Source organism: Pelecanus crispus, chromosome 4, assembly GCF_030463565.1.
Source record: "Pelecanus crispus isolate bPelCri1 chromosome 4, bPelCri1.pri, whole genome shotgun sequence".
Taxonomy (NCBI): Eukaryota; Metazoa; Chordata; class Aves; order Pelecaniformes; family Pelecanidae; genus Pelecanus; species Pelecanus crispus.
This window is the reverse complement of record NC_134646.1, coordinates 74,158,899-74,184,954: the sequence shown is the minus strand read 5'-3', so window position 1 is coordinate 74,184,954 and position 26,056 is coordinate 74,158,899. Positions and strand designations below refer to the sequence as shown.

At 41.7% G+C, this 26,056-nt stretch overlaps 1 protein-coding gene across 1 annotated transcript in view; it reads right to left on the bottom strand.

The window, feature by feature from the left end:
* TBC1D14 (TBC1 domain family member 14) overlaps positions 1 to 25,345 on the bottom strand; it is a 68,288-nt gene extending 42,943 nt beyond the window's left edge. The window contains exons 1-3 of the mRNA XM_075708892.1: positions 25,303 to 25,345; positions 19,049 to 19,784; positions 5,132 to 5,252 (exon numbers count right to left, since the gene is read on the bottom strand). Coding sequence (XP_075565007.1) covers positions 5,132 to 5,252; positions 19,049 to 19,784; positions 25,303 to 25,345 — 900 coding nt within the window. The remainder of the gene's footprint in view (positions 1 to 5,131; positions 5,253 to 19,048; positions 19,785 to 25,302) is intronic.
* Between the last annotated feature and the right edge of the window lie 711 nt (positions 25,346 to 26,056).

Here is a 26,056-nt window from a genome sequence, read left to right as displayed (position 1 = left end):
TCTTCATAGGGTCACAGCGCATTTGGAAGGGACAAAAATTACACACACCGATTAAAAAATGGATTTTCATATTACAGAAAAAAAAAGAGACATACACTACAGAAAAAAGTAATTTCATTTAAGCTGCTCCTTTGGGGAAGACAGCTGTAACGTGTTTCTAGGATATCGCTAAAATCTGACTTTCCTCTATACACATTAGTCTCTTAATACACAAGATCCTGACTGGCCAGTGGCAAACAAGTTCTGTGAAGACTGATCACATGAGAGGAGACAACCAAATGATATGCCGAGAACAACATTACGTCTTCTTGAATTTTTAAAGGAATTTTTTCAAGAGCATTCACTAACAAAACCACTGGGGAGGGGGAAGGAAATAATTTGCAAACATACAGTATTTACATCTGCTGTTCTTGCCAATCCTGAAGAGAGTTCCTGAAAGAAATAGTGGCTGCAAGGCCTAGCTCAGCTCTACAGTCTATTGAAAGGGAAGATAATTCAACTTTGGTTATTACTCTCAGTGAAGTACTGTCATCTGACTTTTAGTGCATTTTCACACATCAATTACTAAAGCAACTGGCATAACCAGTTCTGCTCAAGCAGGATTCCTGAAGATAATTGATACAAAAAATTAATCATGCAAACCTCCATTGTAAATATACTTCCAGGTTCTCAGACGAGATTACTTGTTCTGACAGCTTTTAAGTTTTAAAATATTTAACTGTATAAAAACCATATAAAACCTCTGGGTGACACTGCAAAGCAATGCAACCTTAGCCTATGCCAATACTGATTCTTTATCAAAAGCGAAATATTCATGTATATTGTCAGCAGTAAAAGTAGGCCAAACACCAACCTAGCTGGAGTGACTTTAATTCCCACATTGTTAAAATAGATTATGATGCTATGTCTTACATATACTAGTTGAAGACAGTGCTGTTAGAAGTTTTTACAGGACTTGAGAAAAGGCTTATGTGCTCAAAAACCTGTCTGACCATTCTTTTGGTCGGAGGTCAGACAGAAAAAAATGCTACTGCTCCTTGTGTCTGGCCTCAATTGTGTACGTAGAGCCATCTTCAGCTGCGGTACGGTAACGCTCAACTTGTGAACTGCAACCACATTTGAGGGTCTGGAGTTTTCATTATTTATTTATTAAGTAGCAGGCCAGAAGGAAATATGAACTGGTAGTTCTAAAAACAATCTTTAGCCACTTCACAGTTCAATTACTTGCCCCCCACTTTCGTGCTTCACATAAATACATACCTTACGATAGCATTCTTTCTTGCAAATTTCCTTCAATCCCAGACAAGTTTATTATGGGGAAAGTATCAGAACAATGTACAGTATAAATGTATTTAAAGATTATTCATTTCATATAGGTTTAAAAAAAATGTGTACACAAACATCCTTATCTTTCAGAAGACTAAGTCTGCAGTTAACTTTGTTCATCTCATGGGGGGGGGGGCAGGTGGGGAAAGCTATTAAAACATGGAACCATGAACATACCAGTGAACTCACTATAGGAGTCTACAGCCAAAATAATGAGACAGTCACAGGGCTCTAATTAGTGATCTGGCACAAAGGATTTCTTTGATGTCTGCCCAGAAGCAAAAGAAGCTGACTTGAGAAAGGATTACTTGGTGTCTCAGTCACCTTAGTTCCTGTGCAGAAAGAACTTCATACCAAGCAGGTGCGATCAGATGGATTTCCCTCGGTATGTGAAACTTGAGGACAGATACAAACATAAATTGATAACCATAGCTACTACTACAGTTAGTCTATTTTGTGGCTTCTTAGATAATCCAACGGACTTTTAATAGTCTAAAAAAAGTTACAAGCAACTTGAATTTCTGCCCCCCCCCCCCCCCCCCCGCCCAAGATGGGAAACCATAATCCAGTAAAAATTACGATGAAGAATTTATCACCTTTCCTCTAAGTTGCCTTTCAGAATTAACTCAGACCAAGATTTTGCTAATAGAAACACTACTCAAGAGCTCCTGTAGTCAGGCAGATTGAGTCTCCTACAACCTACGGACTAATGAGTATTTTGCCACATGGACAATAACATCACTGTGAACAGACAGTTTGCAGGGAGACCTGGACTCCATGGTATGAGTACGTTTGGGTTTTTTCCCTTGAAAAGAATCAGTAAGCCTAGCCTGAGCAGCCAGAGAATGGAAAGGCTCTTGCTCAATAAACAACTCCTGTTTCAAGTAGCAGCACCACAGAGGCAGGAACTGCTAAACCACAACAAGGGTCAAGCTCAAGAGGAAGGCACAGTCTGCATCTCCACCCTTTCCCAAACTTGAGGCATCTCAAGTAACAGACTCTCAGAAGCCTGTCAATTTTCCGCCACCAGCAAATAGACATGAAACCCTTTAGCAGGGCACTGAGTATCTCTTCAGTACCAATCCAGATGGATACCCAAGAGGCAGAGTGATGAAAAGTTACAAGGACACGCCAACGCACAATTCTTTTGTTCATCGTGTCAGCAGCACAAAACATTAGAAATAAGTCTGTCAGAGCGCTGAATCCTATGAATGAAGTCAGATAATCCTGCACATACAGAAGATAGAAGGAATGAAGCGTACTACCGGAAGGAAGCAATACCCATGTGGCCAGCAGCACATGAACAGTGTGTAACTACTTCTCATCAAGTTCACACAAGCCCAGTTGTGTAATATAATCAGAAATTCACGGCATGGAGTGACAGGTGACTGCTGCTACAAATCACTGTGTTAACTCAAGAGATCAACAGACAGCAGGGTTCAAAACCCTGCTGATTTCTCATGTCAGAAAAACTGACTCTCCCTTTTCTCCCTCCAGTCTGGTTTTCTTGAAGCATATAGGAAGTTACACACAATGCTATATTAAAAGAATACTTAGATTTTTAATTAGTCCCTTCTGTCTAGGTGGCATTTTCCACTTGGCCTGTGTGCTCTACACACTTCACTCAATACGTACAGCTGACAGTGTTCAATTAACAATTATGATGTTGCCATCATTTTTCAGGGCCTCACAGCTCCTACACTGACATGTTCATGTAAGAGCATCCCACAATGTTTTCCACATATCTTTGCATAAGACAGTGTGGTGGTAAAGTCAAGTCATGTAACACTGGTGGTCAAGATATGGAGTCTCCAGCTCCAAAACAGTCATCAACTTTGCATACCCAAATGATCGGCTTCTCAGGGCAGCTAGTGTTTATAGCGAATTTTATATAATGCAAGTGTAACTCCCATTGCACTGAGCTTTAAGGAAGGCCCTAGCACTTCTGGGAAGAAAAAGAAATTTTTTTTAAAAAAAATCAAGCCCAATTTCAAGTAAAGCATCCATAAAGCATAGACAATTAACAGCCACCTATGAAAGAAATAGTTTAGGCACCCTGTTTCATATCCCAGAGGAAAAAGTGCAGACGCTGAAATAATTTACTAGGACACTAACCATTTACCTTGATCACAGCCATCTTCTTCCCTAACTCCCACACTTCATTGCATACCTCCAAATTCTTCAATACATGAGATAAAGATCTTTCAAGCACCTACTCTTCTGGCCTTGGAAATAAAATACGTACCTCAAGGTACAATTGTTAATTGTATCAAGATAAGCTGTAGATAAAGTCTGAATGGTTGATCATAGTGACAACTTCAAAAAGCCGCTTGAACTTCACTTAAATTAACAGCCTAGCTACAGCTAAGAACAGCCACACAAGACACCTGGATGTCCAGAGCACTTTACCCTAAATCAGCCAGCACAGTCCTTCAGATCATTTCACACCCAGCAGCTGGTTGTGAAGTTCTAACTACATGGTCTCTCTCCATGCAAACCTTCCCAGTCCCACAATGAACAAGGAAGTGAGAACCGGATGAAATACAACAAAAGCCCCAAACACATAAAATGCCTACATGCAATCCAAAAATCCCAGATTGAGTGAGACAGATTGAAAGAGGATGTTTTCTTCTCACTGAAGGACCAGCTCATAAACTACCGACCACACAGTTGGATTTCACAAGACTTTTCCCCATTGGGAAAGCAGGTTATTTGATTCACCAGCAATGTGTGTGGGTTCATCTGTAGTAGAACCAGTCCTCTGAAATGTTATGTTTTCAACAATCTTCTCAAGTTACAGCATTATAAGTTAAATTCAAAGGAGAAAAGGCCTTTTCACTGTGTTTTTTATTCTCTTACGACACACTAAGGAAGGCCTGAAAAGATTTTTGTATAACCTCTTCACACACACCCCGGCCCCAAAAACAGCTGCTAAAATTGGACAAATCATGGATTTAACTACTGGCAAATGTAAGCAACAGAGACACATATAAAAACGAATGTCAAAACTAGATAAGCATCAATGAAGACAGGGAGAAACCTGAATTCCTTGGTGTTTCTGATGCTTTTAGTGTTTTTCTCTATCCTGGGAACCAGTTCAATAAACAATTTCAATCCACACTCCCTTTTGAACTATACTGTACAAGGAAAAAAATTATTTTATTCCATTCACCTATCCTGAACTGTATTGTATTGTTCCAACATTTCAAGTCAGTAACCAAATTTTCATCAAGGCCCACACACAGAAAATTTCAACTCCAAACAGCAAGTACTTCAGAAAACAAGGAATGGGTGAAACTAGCATTCCAACACAAGTTTCTGGCACTCTACCATTCACTCTATCTTGAATTTATGTATTTTTAATTACTATTTAAGCACAAATAAGCCAAGGCCTAGCAGAACACAATTTGCCTTCAAACAGCATTTTATAGATGGGTCTACGACACAAAGGCCACAAACCAGTGAAAGCTAGAACAAGATAAAGAAATTTGAAAGATTTTCAAAATACTTACTAAGCTTGATTATAAAAAACAAATACGCATTCATATACTTTGAATCTTCACATGAAATGCTTTATACCGAAGTGGTATGTGTTTTCATGGGGTACTCAATGTAATGACCATGTAAAATAAGTTCTTTTGAACAGCACTGTTGTAACGGAAGTAAGATTTCAAGGAGAACCTTCTTTGATACTGTCCAAGAAATTGTGTGCAACTCAAACAGGCTTCACAGTCATATATACAGATCATAAACTTAACTGGCTTCTACATTCACCACTAATCCTAACACAGAATTAAACAAATACCTTTTGTATTTTCTTTGGATCTTTCTGTGAGTTTTCTCTGAGAGGTACTTTTCCAAACAACTTCCATCCCACATCATTTTGTTTTTCAAATCTTGCACTTTGCCTTCTGGTAAACAAATTCCTGAAAAAAAAAAAAAAGTTTGATTATGAAAAAGGGTCGATTTATTATAATAAACAGAAGGATAGACAATTTGCTAACCTTATATATCCCAATCACATATTCCAACTCCTCTTGTGGTTGTGCTGGCAAGCACTGTTTCCCATCCTCAAGAGGTACATCATGCAGTATTATCACCATATCAGGCAATGGACTTGGTTAAATAAGAATTTTTAGTAGATAAAAAAAAGTTTATTTGTAACTTTCTAAAAAGTTGCCTTCTTTTTTAGCCTCCCTCTAGATCATTCAGCCTCCCTCTTCTAAAGACTAAGACACTAAATCTCTTGCTGCACAAACATTACCTACCCGCCTGTTACAACACACTACTACCAAAAATCACAAAAAAGTTGCAGACATAGTACCCTTTTACTGTATTTAATCTGCTTTCATAAAAATTGTTTTTCCTGAATAACCTTAAAAGCAGCTATCAAAACACATGAATTCTGAAGTCCCTCTGAACTGTCTCAAATTAACCAGCTTAAACACTGTGGTAACAGTCATAAATCTAGACATAAAGCCACTGAAAATTAGATTATTTTTTATTGACATTGCTAGTTTTTAATCATAAAGCAATATGCCAGACTTGCGCCTTCTCACCACAACTATGTTTTTCCAAAACTAGACATACGGTACAGACCAGTCTTCATGTTTTTGGTAGCACTCAGCTCCTCCAAGAGCACAACCGATATTCTATACCCACAGCATGTCTGGATTATTAAAGTAACAGATTTTCTTTTGTCCTACTGTCTAGATCAGCAAATACTCAAATATGTCCAGGTTAGCTCAATTATTTACACACCTTGTGGCAGGTTTTTCCTGGGAACTTGACTATAGGCTTTCGTTCCCCCATTCAGAAGAAAAAAAAAAAAAATTCCACTGAGACAAAAGCATTTTTGCTACTTCAATCATCAGGCACCTATAGCACCTTCATACCGCAGATGCTTCCAGTCTGGCATTACTGCTTTTCCTTACAGTTACTACCTTAATGCCCAGTGGGTTGACTCTCCAAGTACAGATTTTTTCTTATTCATAGAAGCGTCGCAGTTTGGGAAATAAAACTATACTGAGCTTCATATTCTAAAAGGGCTGAATACCCATCTGCAACAGGAATGATCTGGACTCTAAAAAGTTGTTTTTCCTGGCCACTTTGGATCAGCTAACACGAACAATATCACAAATACACCAACAGAGATAATATTGCTTAGAATACAGAAGAAATGTTTAATACGAGAAAAACAATCAAGGCACAAACGTCAGAGTGCACTGGAACGTACTGTAAGCTTAATAAGGTGCACTGACATCCTTAAATATGGATATATTTACACAAACTATCACATGCGTCTGTATCACAAGGGTACAGTTACCTTGAAACCCAAACCAGGAACAGATTATCATATTAAAAGATAAGAACAAAGTGTTTATGTACAGAAATCACACAAGTCAGTAACAACTGATGTCAAAGCTAAGCAGTAACTGTACTCCTACAAACCCCTTTCAGCTTTCCCCTACCCCACCTCACACAAAATAAAAAATTATATAAAGATGTAGGGGAAAGCACTGCAGGGAAAGCACTAAAGAACAGCAGCATGGAAACATGTAGAAACGTACTGCCATGTTTTCCCTCTTTCCACTTTTTTCGAAGCATGAAATTATAATTCTACAGGTAAACTACTGGATCAAAACCAAAGATTTGCTTTGTCTCTGTAACTAGCATACTCCATTTCAGTATTATGAAGCTCTCCTGTGGCTCATCATTACAGCTATAATGCTACTTGGAGATTTATAAGCTAACTAGAGCATTAATCAACAAGTTTGACTACACTGCTACCACTACAACTGCTAGTGCTGGGAAAAAGAGACTGTCATAAAAACAGCTTCCAAGAAAGGTATCTCAGTTGAATTTGCTTTCTTTTCACCAGCAAGTCCTTCACCGTGGCAACATAAAGAATCCATTCTGTTTGAGCATTTAGTACCCTGAAGGGCTTCTGCACTTAATTATCTTCTTACCCCTGACCAAGTTCATAACACAGCCTGAGATGATGGATTTATAGGATCATTTGAGACAGCTACCAAGGAAAAAAAATGTAAAGAGAGCCAAACATGAGATTATTTTTATACATATGTTTAGTTAATTTAAAATGGAGAAATATCAAGCAAGTTCAAAATATATGTAAGAACAAAAGGGAAAACATGACAGGAATATCATCACCAAAACCACTGCAGGTAAATAGGATACACAATGCAAGACAGGCTGGCTGTTCTTGCAGAAAGTTTTCTTTCAGATTGTTACTACTTCAGAAGCAAGCAAACTAAATTCCAGACTACATACTGTCTTCAGAGAAAACAAGAGCTTCTAGCATCAGGGACACCTGAAAGAGCCCCACAAGGAGGCACATCTGTGTGACAGTTCTGTGCACATTCAAATCCTCTCTTTTGCAAGTAAAAGGCTTTACACCGCAGTTCATTAGTGCTGCAATAGCATGAAAATTAAAGGACTAACAGGCAATTTTTTCTCCCTATCTATCCACGTTAGAGGTTGCTAGCACAGGTATATACAACCAACAATCCCACCCCCCCACGATCTCCTCTGGAGGGATTTTAAGAGCAGCATCTGGTCTTTATCCTCACAGCAAAATACAGGTGAATTGGAAAGATAAAGTGTAATATCCCTCTGCTGCAAAAGCCTGCTTAAGATTGACTTTTCAGGTTTAGTTTACTCACATACTTGCTTTCAATTCAGTTCCGCAATCCTAACTATCTGTTTTCCCTTTAGAGGGGGCATCATGATAACTTATCTGTTCTACAGCTTATCTAGCAGATGGCAGAGGACTTGCTCAGCTCACTCCTCTCTGTCCATGCGATTTCCACTGTACATTCTAGGGCACCAGGCATCTCTTCCTCTCTTCACACTATGTCAGGGATTTCCAGTTCACTCTTTTTTTTTTAAATTTAAAATATACATTTAACTGAAAGCACCAGGCATGGTCAATATACAATTCCCATTCTCTACAGAGCAACTTACTCTCCTTTTCCTCTTTTCCCCTGTTCTCTGCCTGTGCCCTAAATCCTGGTGTTTTGCTGGTGCCCACGCTCTTTATGCACTCCAAAAAGTCTCAAAACTCCCAAAAGGCATACTGTTACCAGAAGCCACAAATTGGCACATCAGATGTAGAACCGCAAACTACAACCTGTTCTTGTTTTGACGGAGGACACCCAAGATTGTTAAACCCTGATCTGCCCCAGACCAGAACAAGCCAAAGGTAAACCACATGACAGCTGGGCTGGCATGGAAGGAGCAGAAGAGATGCTGCTCTCTTTGCACCTAATTTTAGAAAGCTTCAGGAAAAAAAAATACTATGGAATGTTCTCTGGCCTGATTTCTACAGAGCTTTGCAATATATTGGGACAACACCAAAGGGTCCTGCTAAAGCCACTACTTGAGCCTTTTGGACTGAAAGTAGACCCTTAAAATACACAACTCCCTTAGAAGGAAGTAATAATTTCTGCCATATATATATAAGAGCAAATAATTCACAGCAAAAGCTTTCATTTTTCTGCTACCACAGCACAAAAAGGAATTCCTTTCCTCCCTTGCTTACACAGCTCCCTAGGATCTTAAAAAAAATAAAGTACTAAGCAGTCTCACTTCTGAGCAAATATAATTCACCAAAAAAATTCCATTCTAAAGGTCACTTAAGGAGATCTTACCTAATAGAAAATACAAGTTAACAAGTAGCAAAAATTCACTATTTGGAAAAAACCCAAACATATCTTCACTCCAAAGACGAGCTCAGAAATCCTAGGGTAAAAGATCTCGAAGTTTAATTACAAGTGTTTTAAGATACAAAACATAATTTGAGATCCTGAATATAAAAAGGGTTGACATGCCTGGAAAGAAAAGATCATACGCTGATCATTATCTCAGCCTCACTGTCATCTTCACAACCCATTAGAGCACATCATGCTGATTTACAACAGGGATTCTCTCCCCCATCCCACCGGGGCAGGGGGAGTGAGCAAGGGGCTGCGTGGTGCTTCGCTGCTGGCTGGGGTTAAACCAGACAGGGACCAAACAATCTTTTGCTTGAACATACATATACTGCACCATTAATGTATACTGATCTGCCCAGCTGCCTTTTTGTGGGGAAAAGAAGTTAATACCAACAGATAAGTTCAGCAGTGTCAAGAAAACCTTATTTTTTTAATAAAACTTAAGAACTACTTCATTTGGGTTCTATAAGCACTGCTAAGATAAACCTACTGAACAGTTGCCATATATACATACTGCACACTCATATATTGCCAGTATTTATGCAGCCTTGTGTGCTGTCATGTTCAGGCTGAAGCCTCAATCAAATAAAAAAGAAAAACATGGGAACCACATCAATAACAGGTAATCGAGTCAAACCTATCCATACAGCATCTATTACAGCTTTTTCAAGCTTCTGCTTTTCAACAAAGTCCCGCATCACCACAGAAGCAGAACGTTTCTCTAGTTCAGTCCAATTCTCTTTCTAAAAAGCCAGGAAGTCTGTAACACCGCTGCCAGCACCTACTGCTGCGGGATGAGTTCATAGCACTGCTCCACAAGCATTCAAGTATTCACTTTTTCTACATTTCAGCTGTGGGTTGTCCCAAGCAAGGTTAGCCACTTAAATGAAGTCACCTCTCAAAAGGTCATCCCTCCGCACCACTCCCCGCAGTGGAGTATACAAACCTATCCACTAAAGGAGCAGAGACAGTGCTGCCATGGCTTCTGTTGCCAGTTTAGTCCAGATCTTAAAAGTCGGCTGTAAACCTCCTCCCTGAGAAGTCTCAAAGTCTTCTCTAGCCAGGCAGGCTCAATACCGTGCCCCCTGAGATACCTCTGAAGTTTGGTACCACCAGAGTGAAGGAACTGTTTCTCTGGCCCATGCCACTCGAACAACAGGAAAAAAGGATGGGCTCCAGCACAGTACCTGTCAGAGGGTGGAGTCGAGCAAGGCGGACACACATACACCCACTGACACCGGTCGGTGCGCACACCCCACACACACCTGGACTTCCAGGTAATGCACAGTATTTTTTTTTTTCCTCCCAAGATATACCAGTTGCCTGAAATAAAAGGGTGCAGGAGCTTAGGACTTTGGACTTGTCATGATTAGAGTATTTGGATTCTCCAGAAAATCTGAAATTGATGATTTTTCACTATTTTGATGTTACCATTTTGACAGAAGGCCTACCAAAATCTGCTGAAGAGCCCTAAATCTACATTCTCCACAGGTGAAAGCCAACAGTTGGTACCCGTGACCAGGTAACACTGGTTTCCAGAAATTCCCTAGATGCAGTGATTGCCAGTTCTTGCATTCCCCCATCCCAACCCCAGATCACCTCTCAATCAACCTACACTTTTATCAAAAAGCAAACAAAAAAACCCACCCCACCAAAACAAAATAGCATCAAAAAAGCCCAAGTATTTTGGCTATGGTGAAGAACCTTCATTAACAAGTCAAAAGTTATGCTTTGAATCACATAAAAAAAGCAGGGTTTGCAGAATTTTGTCTCTGAGAGATTGCCAAAGGTCAAGGTAAAGGAAGAACAATGCCTTGTTTATGGATAAACAAATCCAACAGAAGTAGAGCCAGACAGCCTAGAAGTTGACCTACTTATTAAAGAGGTAACTAATGACAAATCAGGTTCTATAAATCCCTATCACATTTTATAAACAAAGTTTTCCAACCACTGACATTCCAGTATGTTAAGTAAGAAGAAAGAATAATGACACTTTACAATGTAGCAGATACCTGCAGGTCTGAAAAAAGATTTCCACAGTTGAGGGAGACAGTAATACAATCCAAGTTAGCAGTACAGGATATCTGAAAGCTTGCAATAGGGTAACTGAAAATATCTCTTTAGATTTCTGGGAAGAAAAGCAAGGTTTGATAAACTACTTATTAAGACTACAATGTTCTGTATTTACCTTTTTTTCTTAGAGGGTAGCCCTCATTTCAGAGGAGAACAAAGCAGAGCTGCCTGCACTGAAGTGTCAAAGACATGACAAGATATATCAGACCGTAATCCTGCGTGTTTAGCAGTTAGGGCTGGTTGTAGCAAACCAAGAACTATTTTGCGTGTGGGCGACGCACAGCGCTAGCCTACCACGCTAATGCTGCAGAATCTCAGAAACAGGAGTTTCAGCAAGTTAGGACTCTCATACAAGAGCAACATTTGGGTCCAAGTTCAAACTATTAGAGTCAACCAGCTATACATAATGGTTCTTTTCTAGCTGGCAAAATCCCCAGTTATCCCAATGTTATCAGAATAACCTAAAAATCTGTTCCCAGAGTCTGAAAGCAGATTTCTTCATTGATCTGGAGTACTATTACCACACAAATCAAAAATAGAATTAATACATGAAAGTCACTCCAAGCAAAAAGCTGAACCTGAGTCAGCAGTAAGACCTTGCAGCAATAAAGATTAAACATGGTCTGGGTTGTATTAGCAAGATCAAGAGGAAAAAATTATTAAAAGCTCTACCTGGTACCCATGAGATTGCATCTGTATCTAGTTTGGGGTCCCTGGACTAAAACAAAGAGAGATCAAAAACTGGAGGCAGTCCAATGGATGACCACTATGATGGCTGGGCGCTGAGGCCTACGGTATACAAGCGGGGACACCGGGAGGTGGTTTCATTTAGCCTGGATGACCATTCTCAGGGATGCAAACAGGAAAAACAAGAGGCAAAGCAGCAAGCTGCTGCAAGGTAAAGTCCAACCGGATAAAAGGGAAGGGGGGGAAAAATAAAGAATCACAGTGGTAGTGGCTAAATTCTGGACTCGGTAGCCTAGAGAGGTTGTGGTAACTCTAGCCTTGGATATACTCAACAGCTGACCGGGGAAGGGCCTGAGGAAGATGGTGTAGTGCCGAAGTCAGCCCTGCACTGAGCAGGAGGTTACAGCAGAGGGCTCCAGAAGTCCCTACCCAAACTGTTCTGTGGTTCTGTACTTGCAAAAGGCCGCAGCTCACAAAGGAGAGTCCAAGCACTCAGTAAATACCTTGTCTTACCTCACCACTGTTACCAAGTTCTTGTGTTTATTCTGCCAGTTGTCAATGCAAGGTGTGAATGACTCCTTATTTACTGTAGGGTTTTTCTCTTTATTATTCTTAGGTATGGCTCGAAAACTTTTCATGCACTTAATGACTAGGAAGAGAGGCTTAATACGCATAGCTCCTTAAAACAGCAATGTAACTAATGCCCGAATTGAGATTAACAGTTCATAAAGCAAAATTCATAATTTTTTTTTCTCCTGCCAGCAAACTCAACATTTATTTAACAGAACTCTGAATATCCAGGCATAAATACACATATTTCTGCCCCAGAAAAACCTGCGGTCTCCATATACTATTTCTGTTAAACAAGTATTCATCCATACATAGAATTTTATTAACAGACCATTTCTTGTTTGAGCCTGTATAAATATGTTAAAAACAAAAGGTAATGTTGACTCCAACTCCCCCACAGGTTACAGAACACTGGGAAAGGAAGGGAGACTGTATTAAAAAAATAATAATAAAGGAGCAAGAATTGATATTTATTTTCCATCTAATTTCACCTTGCTCACCACATTTTTCAGAATCTTTATGTGTACATAACATTCCTTCACAATGTCAACTCTGAATTAAGTAGTCTTTACAGTCAGAGTAATTTTTTGTTATCATTTCTATACTCGCAATAACTTACAACAGTTGATATTGCTGGTAAGGAAGGGAGGGAACAAAAAGTCAGTTGAACATTAAGTGGTATTTTGATTAGAGAGATAGATAGTCGCATGGCAGTGATTGTGCTGATATTCTGCTCTTCCCCAGTACCCGTCTACTTCTTCTCACAGCTCCTTTTAAAACAGGGAAACATCAGGAAAGTTCTTCCGAATGAACTGAAGATACAAAGTCCATCTAACCCACTAATTCACTAAAACTTCATACAGACGATGAATCAAGAACGACAACTGATCTTAATTTCATGCATCTGAATTAGCTCCTGAAGTCTTGTATTCATCTGTCAAAATGTACGTAATTCTTACTCTTCCTGTTCAAAAGCAAGCACGTAGAATGCATAGAACTGAACAACCGCAAGCTTTCCAAAAGGCAGCCTCACACAGGAGGTGAAGGAGAAGGAACAGGCAGAAGCAGCATTATAGCTGAATGCTGCAAGCGACACACACCACCCACCTATGCTACAAATCTCATTCACTAGCCAGTGTGAGACTTCTGTAATGCTTCCCACCAGCCACTAGAAAAGAAACATACACATCTGACTTAATGTGATCCAGTTATTATTTAAAATAAAGTCCTCACTTACTGCATAGTTTTGTATCATTAGTGAAAAAAAAAAAAAATCCCAAAACTCAAAGTACTGCTGAGCAGATTTTAATTTAACTTCCATAATGAACAAACAACTTTAACAAGCCTCTTAGTTTTGCTGTTGAGTAACCAAAAACAGTTTCACACAAACAGGAGTTTAAATAAAGCAGGTTTTATCTGCAAAAGCAACTTCTCTTTCTTCTAAAAAGCCAAATCTCAAATACAAGTTAGTGCAAATTTAAGGAAGAACTAACAGAACAGTAATTCTAAACAAAAGTTATATTATTTCATGCATGAAAGGAAAATAGGGATTAAAATTAATGTGGACAGTTTCAGTTCAACACCTAGTAGAGAACAGGCCACATGACAAAGTCCAACACTTGACACAGTGAATTAGAGGATAGGAATTCTGAAAACCATACCATTCAATTTTCAACCTTTACCAAAAGAAAAGGCTGTTGTCTTTGCAGAACTCCAAGTTTGCACCTATGGAAGATTTGCTTTGAGAGACAATGTTTATTTCAGAAAAATTCTGCAACTTCTCTTTTGTACTACACAGAGACATGATAGTAAGTACAGATGAGGGGAAGACCACTAGTCTTTTGTTTCAAGTAGACAGAAAGTGGCTTTCAAGTAAGTAGTATTCAAAACCATATTGTGAAGACTAAAGCAGCCATCAGGTGAGTATACCTGAACGCCTCATAGGCTGCTGAAATATTGTTTCCAGCATCATCTGTTAATACAGATCCTCGGTGCCTATGCTGCTTCCCACACCACTGAAACGTAAGCTTGTTTGCCTTCCTCTCTCCCCAACCCTTTTAAATGCCCATTATTGACAACAATTAGCTCAGAATGCCCCCAGACATAGTAGTGGGGAGGGACAAAACTGCCACCAAATTCCAATTTTCCCTCCTACAGGACAGCGAATCTTGGGAGCCCACCCACCCGCAGGGCAGTGAAGCAGCCTGTGCTGGGTGTCCACACGCCTTCCCTCCGTCAGAGGCTGCGTTTCTGGAGTCCTTCCTCCCAGCTTCTGGACAACTCCACCTGCAGCTCAGCTAGGTTTTGTACATTTGTGATTAAAAGCAGCGTACTCTTATCCTCCCCCACAGCACATGCAGCTCTTTCTGTCCCTCCTCCTACACACCAGTCCTGTCTCCTCCTGAACAGCCTATACTCTTAATAGGCTTCATTTAACATAAAACATGCACAGAAGAGGCAGCAACATCATATATAAAGTTTAATATCTCAGATTACTCAATCATAATTATTTTAATCCTTCCTCTTCCCTTCTGTGGTCAGTGAATTCCTGTTTTGGAGAGATGAAAGTGGGAAATCAACAGTATACTGCTCCTTGTTATTCTACCTTCCTTTTAACGTCAAAGTTAGAGAAGTACAATAAGCTGTCCTCTCATTAAAAGCAACAAATGGCATTATGAAGGGGTCCTATTCATTAATGCAGTTGACTTATCTACAGTATTGACGGACCTAACTCCTTAAGTCCATAACTCCCAATTAAGTGTGACCAGTCACCTCAAAACATGTATATGTGTGTATGTGATATAGATGTACAACTTATGGGATTTCAGACTTAATGCTGAAACCAGTAGTTATTATTGTGAAATTTAGTCCCTTTTTCTTCTCAGACTACAAGTAAGGCCACAGTCTGGACTAGGTTTGTGCTTCTATGTATGGTATAGCATGCCAATCCTGCTTCAGAAGCTTTCTCTCAGAAATAGAGAGATTCTTTGGAAACAGTAAAATGTAATATTCTTCTTAGAGCCCTTTATTTCATGTGTCATCTCAATTCCCTGTAGAGGTTTCCTGAGATCCTGCTACTTAGAACATCTAGATCAAGAACTTCTAGGAGCAGCCTGAAAAGAGAGAGGATCCAGATTCCTGGAAAAATAGACAATATCCGCAGCAGTGGAATAAGCAAAGGCTTAGGATTCTTGTAGTCCATTCAAAAGGAAGGGAACTGCATGGCTTATTATTTAACTGAACATAGTCCTAATCCTTTTTATGGTCACTCTGCGTGTAACCACAAAAAAGCCTCATCCTCACTGTCCAAAACAATAAATGAAAAAGATAAATGAAAAGTACAACTTCTACGGTAAGATCACAACAGTTCTGATTCAGCAAAGCTGTTTAAAAACCCGAGCATTTAAAAAGTCTGTGTTTCAGCAGTACAGAAGCAAATTCCAAAGGTAAAACTCATTAAGCTATGCTACTCTGGGTCACTAGGGCAAAGGGACAGACAAGGCACCGACTCTTTAGTCTCCCTGCCAATTATTTGCTCACACTATTTCTCAAACCAAGTTCCTGCATATATTCAAATGAAGGAAATGAATTCAAACTCATGCTTTATGTGAAAGACCGCCAGCCTTTTGGAGCTGATACAAGTACATGTGACACTTGAAAACAACCAACACGTCAGGTTTCTTTGTCAGCAGTCAGCACTACAGCTGCTTTCAGAAGCAGTAATCCATTTTCATGTGCTAACATGGAGCCTAATGAGAGCACTAGTACTCCACCTAGCACTGTACCTGTGATGCCTTAAGCTCTTTCAAGAGGAAAGCCATGCGTAAACAAGCGGGAAAGCCGTCTTTTTTTCTCACTTTGGATCTTCCTGCCACACCCAGAGAGGCATGTAGCAACCTGAGGAAACAACCAGACCCTTTGGAGTCTCAAACTAAAACATTCTCAGATGCCAGATGGGGTTCAATACAAGCACAGCTGCCATTTCTAGAAGCAAGGTTTCTCCTTTTACCAAATGTCAACAACTTGAGCAAAACCTAAGCCAAGTTCTCAGTGGTTCAAACTTGTATCCCATTACACAGAGGAGTCGTCAAAGAGCCAAACCCCCAGATGAAGGCTGAGGGCCCCTGCACTGCAGCCTTACCCCATGACCATCAGGCTGCTGGAAAGTAGAAACGCTGCGTACAAACCACCGAGGTGCTTGTTCTTCCACGTACGCAAGGGTGCCAGCCACTGACCAAAGCCAAAGCAATTTGGCTTTCTCCTGCCATAGTTCATCCTTGGTTGTCAGAAGGTTTACACACTTAACCTGCAAGACTCTGAATCTCAAGCAAAACTCCTTTCAGCACAGCGTGAAGTGCTAAGAACATGCTCCTCTCGGGGACTTTGTTTATATCTACCACCGCAGCACTTTTTACAAACTACGTTAAGAAGGTGCCTTCTCAGCATGCTGGTCTTCAAAGATACTATTCCAAATGCCCCCTCCTCATCTAACACCGTACACAAACCCTGGCACACAGCGCAGGGTGAGCTAGGTAGCAAGGCCCCTAGAAGTCAGCTACTTTCAAACAAAGCACTGCGGGGCGCAAGTTCATTTACTGAAGTACTTGTTTAAGCCCTAGGAATCCAAGGAGCCCACAGAAACTCCAGGGAACAGGGCCTGTATGGGATCATTAGAGGAAGCAATTACAACCCCACTGACAGTAGATTGCAAATATCAACAAAAACTAGCAACAGCATGTTTTGATCCTTAACAATGCTGACAGCATAAATATAGATAGTATTCCCTGTGGCACAGAAGGACCTTCAGAAGCTCCCTGCTTGTTCAGTACCTGTGAAACTCACCATCAGGTCACATAACATAAGAGAACGGATGCATAAAATACAGGTGTGTGGTGTGCAAGTACAGACAAAAAGTGAGCAACTCCTGTTTTTAAAACAGAGCAGAAAGTGGATGTTAAAAAGGGAGGGATATTAAAGCCCAGGTTACAGACAGAGTAGACAGAGCACATGGAACTTCAAAGCCGATCACCTAGTTTGAACTTAATCCTCATATTCTCATGAGGACATCACGTGGTGACCAAGAGTACCTGTTGCCCATTTAAAAGGTAGTAAGGACAGCCTTTGTTGTCTAGAACTCAACGTACCTGAAAAGATTCAGGTTAAAAAGCTCAGCCTAGTGAGTACCACCATTTCTGTAACACTGGTAAAACCACTAGAGACTACACTAGAACAGAATTTGGGCAGATGGCTTTATTTTGTTGGATGAGAAAAGCTGAGAAGCGGTTAAACATCCTACTTTGAGCAGGGTCTAAATATGCCTGTTCCGCTGTGCTCCCTCCAGGCTGAAGGACAGCATTCGTTTGAGTTAGCAGTTGTGCTAACAGAACGGGTAACAAAAGTTCATGCTTTGAAGTGCTGAGAAGCCTCCTGCTTCAGAATTAAGTCTGGTTCCATGGCAACAAACAGAGGTCCACAAAAGCTTCAGCACCTCAAACACGACTGATGACTGGAGTTCTGCTGCACAGTACTCCAACTTTAACCTAAGAATAAAAATCAGTGAAGGCTTCAGCCAATTTAGTAGATCTAAAGAAACTGCTTCTCTTCAGCTTTACAAATAAGGCAGCCTTTCAAAGAATGATGTTTGCCAGTTCTCTAAGTATTTTATCAGCCTATTCATCTCATGCAGGGAAAAAAAGGTTTACATGAGGAAAAAGAGATTAGCTGAAGCAATCACATGTTCAAAACAGGTTAGATACAGCCAACTCTGCCTGATGTCTAAAGTTTATTTCTAGAACCGTTTCATTCTATATGTCATCTATCATACTTCAGACATTATATCCTAAAAATAAGAGGCATTATGAAGGCCTTAAATAAATAAAACCCAAAGAAACGCAACAAACAACTCAAACCCCAAAAAGTAGACTAGTCCTCTTCCTCATTCACCACTTTCACTGGGTATCTGCATTTAGAATACCTTATCGTTCATACAAAGGCCACGTTTAAAAGAGGCCATGTAACTCCTTTGAGTGGCCAATGCTTTCATTTCAACAACTGAGTGACAGATGTTCTGATTCCATCCAAAAATGAAGGAAAAAAGGGATTAACAAAACTATAACTGAGATTTGGAAAAATCATAGTAGTCACACATTTGGCAAGTATTTGTATTTTAAGCTTCATATGCTTATACTGATCAACAAAATACTCCATCACTACTAGACCACTTATGAATCCTTAGAGGTCAAAGCTCTTCAATACATATATGGATCCTACCTACGTTTACCTATCTACAGGACATGAGATTAAGGATCTTGGCCAAAATCACAAAAGGCATCACTGGAGAAGCCAGGAAGAAAACACTTCTTCAGAGGAAAACAACCTTGTTCCGAACTCCTTCTACAGTAATGTAGAAGGAATCTTTTCAGTAGATTTAAGATGCTTCCATATGCAATAAAGATAATACAGAGTAGGACTCAGAGCCTTAGTCCCTAGCAGTATTTGCCGACTTACTCAGAACAGAAAAAAATATGTTGTTAATACCAATTTAAATTAAAATACCAAGCTATTTCATCTTTCAAAGTAAAACATCACACAAGAGCTTTCTCCTATGATCTTACTTAATCTCACTGTTAAAATACAAATATATTTTACAGAAACGTTACCTGGCAAAGAAGTTCGTAAAAGGTCCCAATATTTTTCGTTTACTGTCCACGTCTGTCTCTTGACAACACCCCTGCTGGCTCTGATCATTGGCCTCTTTAGTGGAATTCAGGGTAACATCTGAGAAATGTGCCTCATCAGTCTCAAGATTCACAATTGCACTTGAACTGCTTGTGACCACAAAGTCCAAAATGTCTTCATTGCTAACTGATAAAGTTGTTGACAGTTCTGTGCTAAGACTAGAAACACTACAGACAGAGATATCATCACTTCGATTCAGAGTTTTTGAAGTTGGACTATAAAGTTTGACAGTGTCATACCCAGTTCTTGGGAAAGTAGAGGATTTTCGCACAGCGTGGTCATGTTCAGAAGTCACAGAATGCGGAGGCACGTAAGACGGCAGTGTGCACGCGCTCTGAAAAGCCCTGTCAGGCACAATTTCAGGTTCTGACTGCTTTCTTTTCACATTTAACACACTGCAGTGAACAGGCTCTGGATTTCCTATTTCTAGAGTTGGAATACCAGAATCCACTGATTTAAGGCTATGACAGTCTTCTAGAGCACTGGACAGCTGGCCAGGCCCATACTCAGGCAATGAGAGAGATCTCGAGGTCCCGGAGTTCAAGTTTTGAAGACCCTGGATACCGCTGCCCACTGTTGCGTCCAGAATTCCCATGAAGCTCAAACCATTTAAGGAGTTGGATAAATTTACATCAGTTGTCTTGGCCCAACTGGTAACTGGTTAAAAAGAAAGAAAAGACAAGATTATGAGTTTGCAGGAAGGTTGTGGTTTGTTCTTGGCTGTTTGTTGGGTTTTTTTTAAATACACTCAGTCCTGTAATTAAAAGTTATTCATCTTCTCTTGCACATGACCACTATCCCTTCTCCCTGCTTGAACAAGCAGGACAACGGCAACTTAAATTAGGCTTCTAGAAAATGTCAAGCATGAAAAGCTTTTCATAAGCAGTTTATGTGCCAGTGTTTGCTTCGTATACATCCCCTCAGAGTGAAATTACATACTGTAAAAACTGCAGTACTTTAATGTTCCATGTTGATATTAAGACAAATATTTGAAGTTTATTTTTATACAGTCAACATGCATATTTACTGACGTTGAGGGGCTACAGAACTTGTTTCCACACACTTAGACCAAAATTCTGAAGCATTAATTTAAATAGAATTTGTTAGCTTTCTTCTGGAAACCATAAAACTGATAAATCTGTCACTGAAATAGAATGCATAATACATCAGTTTTGCATTAAGCAAGAGATGCAAAATCTGAATAGCTATAAAGCTATCCATGTAGTCAAGATTTTGACAATACACGTGATGCACTTCATCAGCGCACGTACAGTAAAACTGCTACTTGCAAATACATTGTATTTACTGCACTCAGGGATCGCTATCCTTCATATTTGCAATATATATTCACACTGTCTCCTCAGGGGCTGCCAGCAGGGCAGTTAATCCAGTCCGTGCCCTACTTCCAGTCTAAATCTGAGCAACCCTCAAAGAGAGGGCAGTCAAGTCTAGCTGCAGGCTAGATGCACTGCCCTCGTGGGCAACTGCAGCCTTTCATAAACCTGGCACACCATCAGGACTGCTGCCCTGGCTCCCAGAACTGCTACTGACCCTTTAAAACACTACATGATTATTACTGTGACATTACATACGTGTCCTCTTTCTACATGAATAGTTAATTTACCTACAGCTCTGCTGAAGTTTGCAATGTAATTACTCTGCAGCAGTTGGCAGAACAAATATGCACATACTGCTTTGGTTTCTTCACTCTGAAATACTCTGCACTAAGTGTGAAGGAGTGAAGAATACTCCTCCCATCTTGCAAATAGCTTGCTTTCTAGATGGATTTTTCTCCAGTTCCTGAAGCCTGGTCTCCTGCTCTGGTCGCTATTCTCTTTCAAGCATAGCACTTAATTAAAGGTGCTAGTTATCCTCTAGGAGGTCCCCCCCACATTCTACTTTTTTAAAACAAACACACACAACACCCCTCTCCCCACAAAAAAAAAAAACGCAAAACAAACCCCAAACATCTCATTTTGGAAAACTGGTTCCCCCCAGCACTAACAAACCACTGGCTAATGGCTCCTAAGCCCTGGAAAACACCAGGGTTTGACACACTGTCTGTTCTTAGACCTGAGCCCACCAATACACTTTGGCTTTGTGATACCAACAAGAAAATGCATTTCAAACGTATTCCACTGGTCCAAACCATAACATTTTTTTCCACAAGCTTTCAATCACATGAAAAGTTCATTAATCCAAACATACTTAGTGTGCTATACCAACTCTTTAGCTTACTACACAAATGCAATTCACTAGCTGATCCAATGCTCCAGTTCAAGCCACCTCTAAGTGCAGGGAAAAGTCAAGCAGAAACAACCCTGGATGTTTTGTCTTTCAGAACTTTTCAGAATTTTTTAACAGCCAACTATGTACTAACCATCCAAACCAATCAATGCATCAATTGCCTAATCCTTTGAATATGTAAGGTTTCAAATTTATTGTTTTGACTAAAAAGCTTGTGAAGATGCATACTTCTCTTACAGAGTTGCTATAGCAACTTTTCTTTTTGCATATTACCATGGTTCGAAAAGTTTACATCCCCTGCAATTTAAAGAAGTGATGTCTTGAAATAGCTAACATACAAACTGCATACGTTACGAACCTCTCTGTTCACTAAATTAAAATTGCAAGGGCCAGCAAAAAACCAACCAACCAAAACCCCCTAAACAACAATCCCTGAATACAGGTGACAATCTATTCTACTTCATGAAGCCAACTGTGATAGTCAAAGTGTACAAATATGACATAACACGGAGCATTAGATATAATTACTGTTGCATATACTTGGATCTCCTGCTCTCAGACCTTCTTGCTTGGATTCACCTATTTTTCTAACATAAGTCTGTTTTCTCTTCCTCGTGCTCACCCACACCTTCATACACATTGTATTGCTCTCTAAATCAACAGCCCACCCAGCCCCAACGTTACTCTAAAGCATACACACACATACACACTCTGGAACTGTGTAAGCAAGGGTGCTGGTGTTTGCTTTATCACAAGCCATACTTATTAATGTATCCAGACAATGCAGTACGGAAAACAAAGTTCAGAAATGTAATCAGCCAGGAACAACTTTGATGTTGTTTGGGTAAACAGCACAAGCACGCTCCCATAATGAAGTCCTTCGGTGACTGCCTTCACTTCTGCTCAATGATTTTCCCAAGTAGCAGCCAGTCCTTAGCTTAATTGCATGGCTCTTCTCAACTAAACTTACAAATGGTAAGCGTTCGATGACCTTGGAAGAGCCAGTACACACAGCAGCTCAAGAGGCCAAACAATTCTGTAAACAAGAGAGTTCAAAGAGAAGTGAAAATAAATTTCCACTTGGAGTACTGAAGCTATTTTAACTTGGTATGTTTTTAAGCAAGAAATGTAACAGGAAGAGATCCTTTAAACGGGCAACCAGCAAATGGAGAAGTATGTAACAGCTATAGCTTGCTGAAGCAAATTATGCAATAACAAGCTACAAAGGTTTCACACAGTTCAGCGAAACTGTGGGAAGCTTTGAAGTATACCCATCAAGGGCTTTAAATGAAAACCTGAGATGTAATCAGCTGTCAAAAACATACATGGGAACTCCTTGATTCATTTTGCCTTACGTTATTATAGGATTGTTTTTAAGGATTTAGCGAAGTGATATTTATACTCCTTATTTTAGCTGCATCACTGGTAAGTGCAAAATCTGACAACTGATGTCAAACATTCTAAGTGTCACATGCTCCAATACTACCTTCTTTCCATAAATCATTTATTAACATAACATTATTGTAACTTTATCATCATAATAAACATGGCATTATTGAGGTATTAGTAGTATAATAAACTATTGAGAAAGAATATGCAATTTTGTCTGCACAACATTCATAATCCCCATGGCTTGCTTAAATATATTTATAATCTAAATAAAACTGGTATTTGTAAAGTCTTAACATCCTATGTCTTAAAGGAACCATGATCTCATTAAGTGTCACTATCCCAGAGGAGAGGTAACAAGGGAAAGGGAGATAGGAAAATACAGCAGAGGTCACAAGTGGCAATGAGAGGGTAGGTACGTATTATTTACTTATTAACTCTCCCAACATAAGCACTAAGGGGCACCAGGTAAAGCCAGGTTCAAAATTAACATTAGGATATAGCTATTCATGCAAAGGGTAGTTGAACTGCCTGACTCCTTGCCACTGTACGCTGTGGATGCTAGAAGTTTACATGTAAGCACAGGGAAGAAAACAAATCACTGAAGATTCCTAAACAATAAGAAACTCAGGAAGTCCCTGAACTGCAAGTACCAGAACTTCACGGAAATATCAACATACATTAGTCCTGCTTTTAGGCCCTCTCTCAGATAAATTCTTCTGTCTTACAGGTGGAGTTTTGGTCTGTCCCAGTACGGCTGTCCATACGGCCTGACATTCCCCAGATTCTGATCACGGCATGCAAGAAGGCATGTTCTGACAACAACCAGGGGTTTTAAAACAGATTTTGATTTTGCGTTATCACTCAACCACACAGAAGGTGCAAGTCATATGTGATTATAATTTCTAAGATCTAGAATAAAATGGCTTTTTAACCCATTTTAATGTAAAATTTAAAGAAAGTTAACAGCAACGCCAAACCATTAGAGTAAAACAAAGATTAGAAAGATGCGAACTCAAGCCACGTTCTTCCAAGTTTGCTGTGACTTGCAATGCAATATAGGCATCGAAATTGTTTAGAAGGAAGTGTAAGACAACTATCTATTACACAGGCTTTGTGTCTTCTTGCCTCATAGGAATGAGAAGAGGAATGGTTTACATATACTGCTCAGTTCTCAAAGAGTTAACACCTCAATTTTTATCCAACAGGTTGTCCCTTCAACACTTATCTCTGCCAGCAATTTTTCTGTGAAGTTCTGAAGAGCAAGGCATTTCCTCAGTTACAAAATTGCAACTGTTTTTTTTCTTCTTAAAGGAAAAATATTTTTTTAAAAATTCAGGATTTATACTCTCCACACATTTGACAATATTTTTATCAAATGTTCCAAGAAACACATTGCTGCTATCCAGTGCAACTGCAGGTGACCTCAGTGCACAAAAACATCAAACCCAGTTCTGTTTATTAAACATTTCTTGTTTCAGATTGTTTATGTTTACCTCCTAACAGCCACAGCACTGCCGACGGTGAAGAATTCCCGAGGCTACAAAGCAGTCTAGCTTTCAACAAAGCATGAGATACAGCGATTAGGGCGACGTACATAAGCACTGCCAAAACTTTAATGGCAAAAAAAGAAACAAGTTGGGATTTTTTTTTTTTTTCTTTTTATTAAGAAGCCTTTTATCTAACTCCCAGCCAGCGTCCTTCACGAAGCGTGAGCTTTACAAATCTGGCTGCTGAGCGGAGCGCTTGGAGAGCGATCATAAGTAAACCATTCACTGCTTTTCCACTTTTTTGCTATGTCAGGCAGGCAATACAAATGAGTCACAGTGTTCTTCTAAAGCCTCTGCTCCAGAAGCAGTTTACAGGGCTTTTTTCCTCCCCACACCGACGTTACCGAAAAATCTGAGGCCACGTTACATTAGCAGCAGCGTCACGAGAAGTTCGGCTAACGTTAGCGGTGGTTTTGTTTGCTCTTTGGGAACTGCCTAGGAGACTTCGACTAGAAAGAGAGGCAGCGAGAGAGCTGAAAGTTGCTTCCTTTTCACGAGCTTTGCGGCTGGCCCGACGCTGCGAAGACTTCCTAGCCGGTGGCCTTCATTTAAATTAAGAAAAAAAAAAAAAAAACCAAACCTAAAAAAACCCCAAAAACCAAAACCCCACAAGCAACGCCTTTCCCCAAAGCCTTGAGGAAGCAACGCTCGCCCTCCTCGGCGGTCCTTCGACCCACTCGGTGAAGACTCCGCCGGCGCCGAGCTGCTCCGCGAACTTTTTGAGGCGGCCACGGCCGGGCAAAGCGCGCAGCCGCCCCCCGCCCGCCCCGCCGGGGGCTGCCCCCGCCCGCCCGGCCCGGCCCGGCTCGCCCCGCCCCGGCTCGCTCGCCCCCCGGCTCTGCCGCTCGCCCCGGCGGCGGCCCGCTCGCCCCCCTCGCCCCGGCAGGTGCCACCGCACAGCCCCCGGCCCCGAGCGCGGGCCGAGCCCCGGCAGGGCTGCCAGCCGCCGCCCCAGCAGGAAGAGCCACGCAGAAACTTTGACGCCTCACCGGGGTAGCGCTGCCCTCCGTCGTTCTCCTCATGCTGGGCCATGCCCAACCCGCCCCACAGCGGCGGCTGCTGCGGGACTAGGAGGCGGCTGGCGGCTGCGGCGGGCGCTCCATGTCGCTCCCCCCGGCCGCGGCGGGCTCAGCGGGGCTGAGGCGGCGCAGCCCCCGCCCGCCGGGCGCCCTCTCGGCGCGGCGCAGGGCCTCCCATGGCGCCCGCCCCCGCGGCGGGCTCGGCGCGGCGCGGCGCGGCGCACACCTGGCTGCGGGCGCAGCGGCGGGCTCTGCCGGCGGGACAGGTGCCGGGCTCCTCCCGCGACGCTCCGGTCCCCGCGGCTCGGCCGCCTCCCGCCCCGCCGCCCCTCCCCGCGCGGCGCTGGGCCGGGCCGCGCCGCCCGCCGGGGGAGGCAACGCCTGCGCGCTGGGGGGCGGGGAGGCACGCGGGGAGGCGGCCGCTGGGCGCCGGGGCCGCGCGCCGGCCGCCATTTTGGATCGCCTCAGCGCGCCCGAGGCGGGGGACGGCGGCGGGGCGGCCCCGGGGAGCGGCGGGGGCTGGCGAACGGCGGGCTCTGGCTGAGGGCGCCCGTTCCGAGGGGTTCCGCACCGGAGGGGGCCGCGCTCCGCTTACCGGGCGGTGGCAGCCCGTCCTGCGATACCGCCAGCGGCAGCGCGGGGGGCCGGGCCGGGCCGGGCCGGCGCGGCCGGGCCTGCGCGCTGGCGGCCGGCGGGGGAAGCAGGTCTGCGGCGGGAGTCCCCT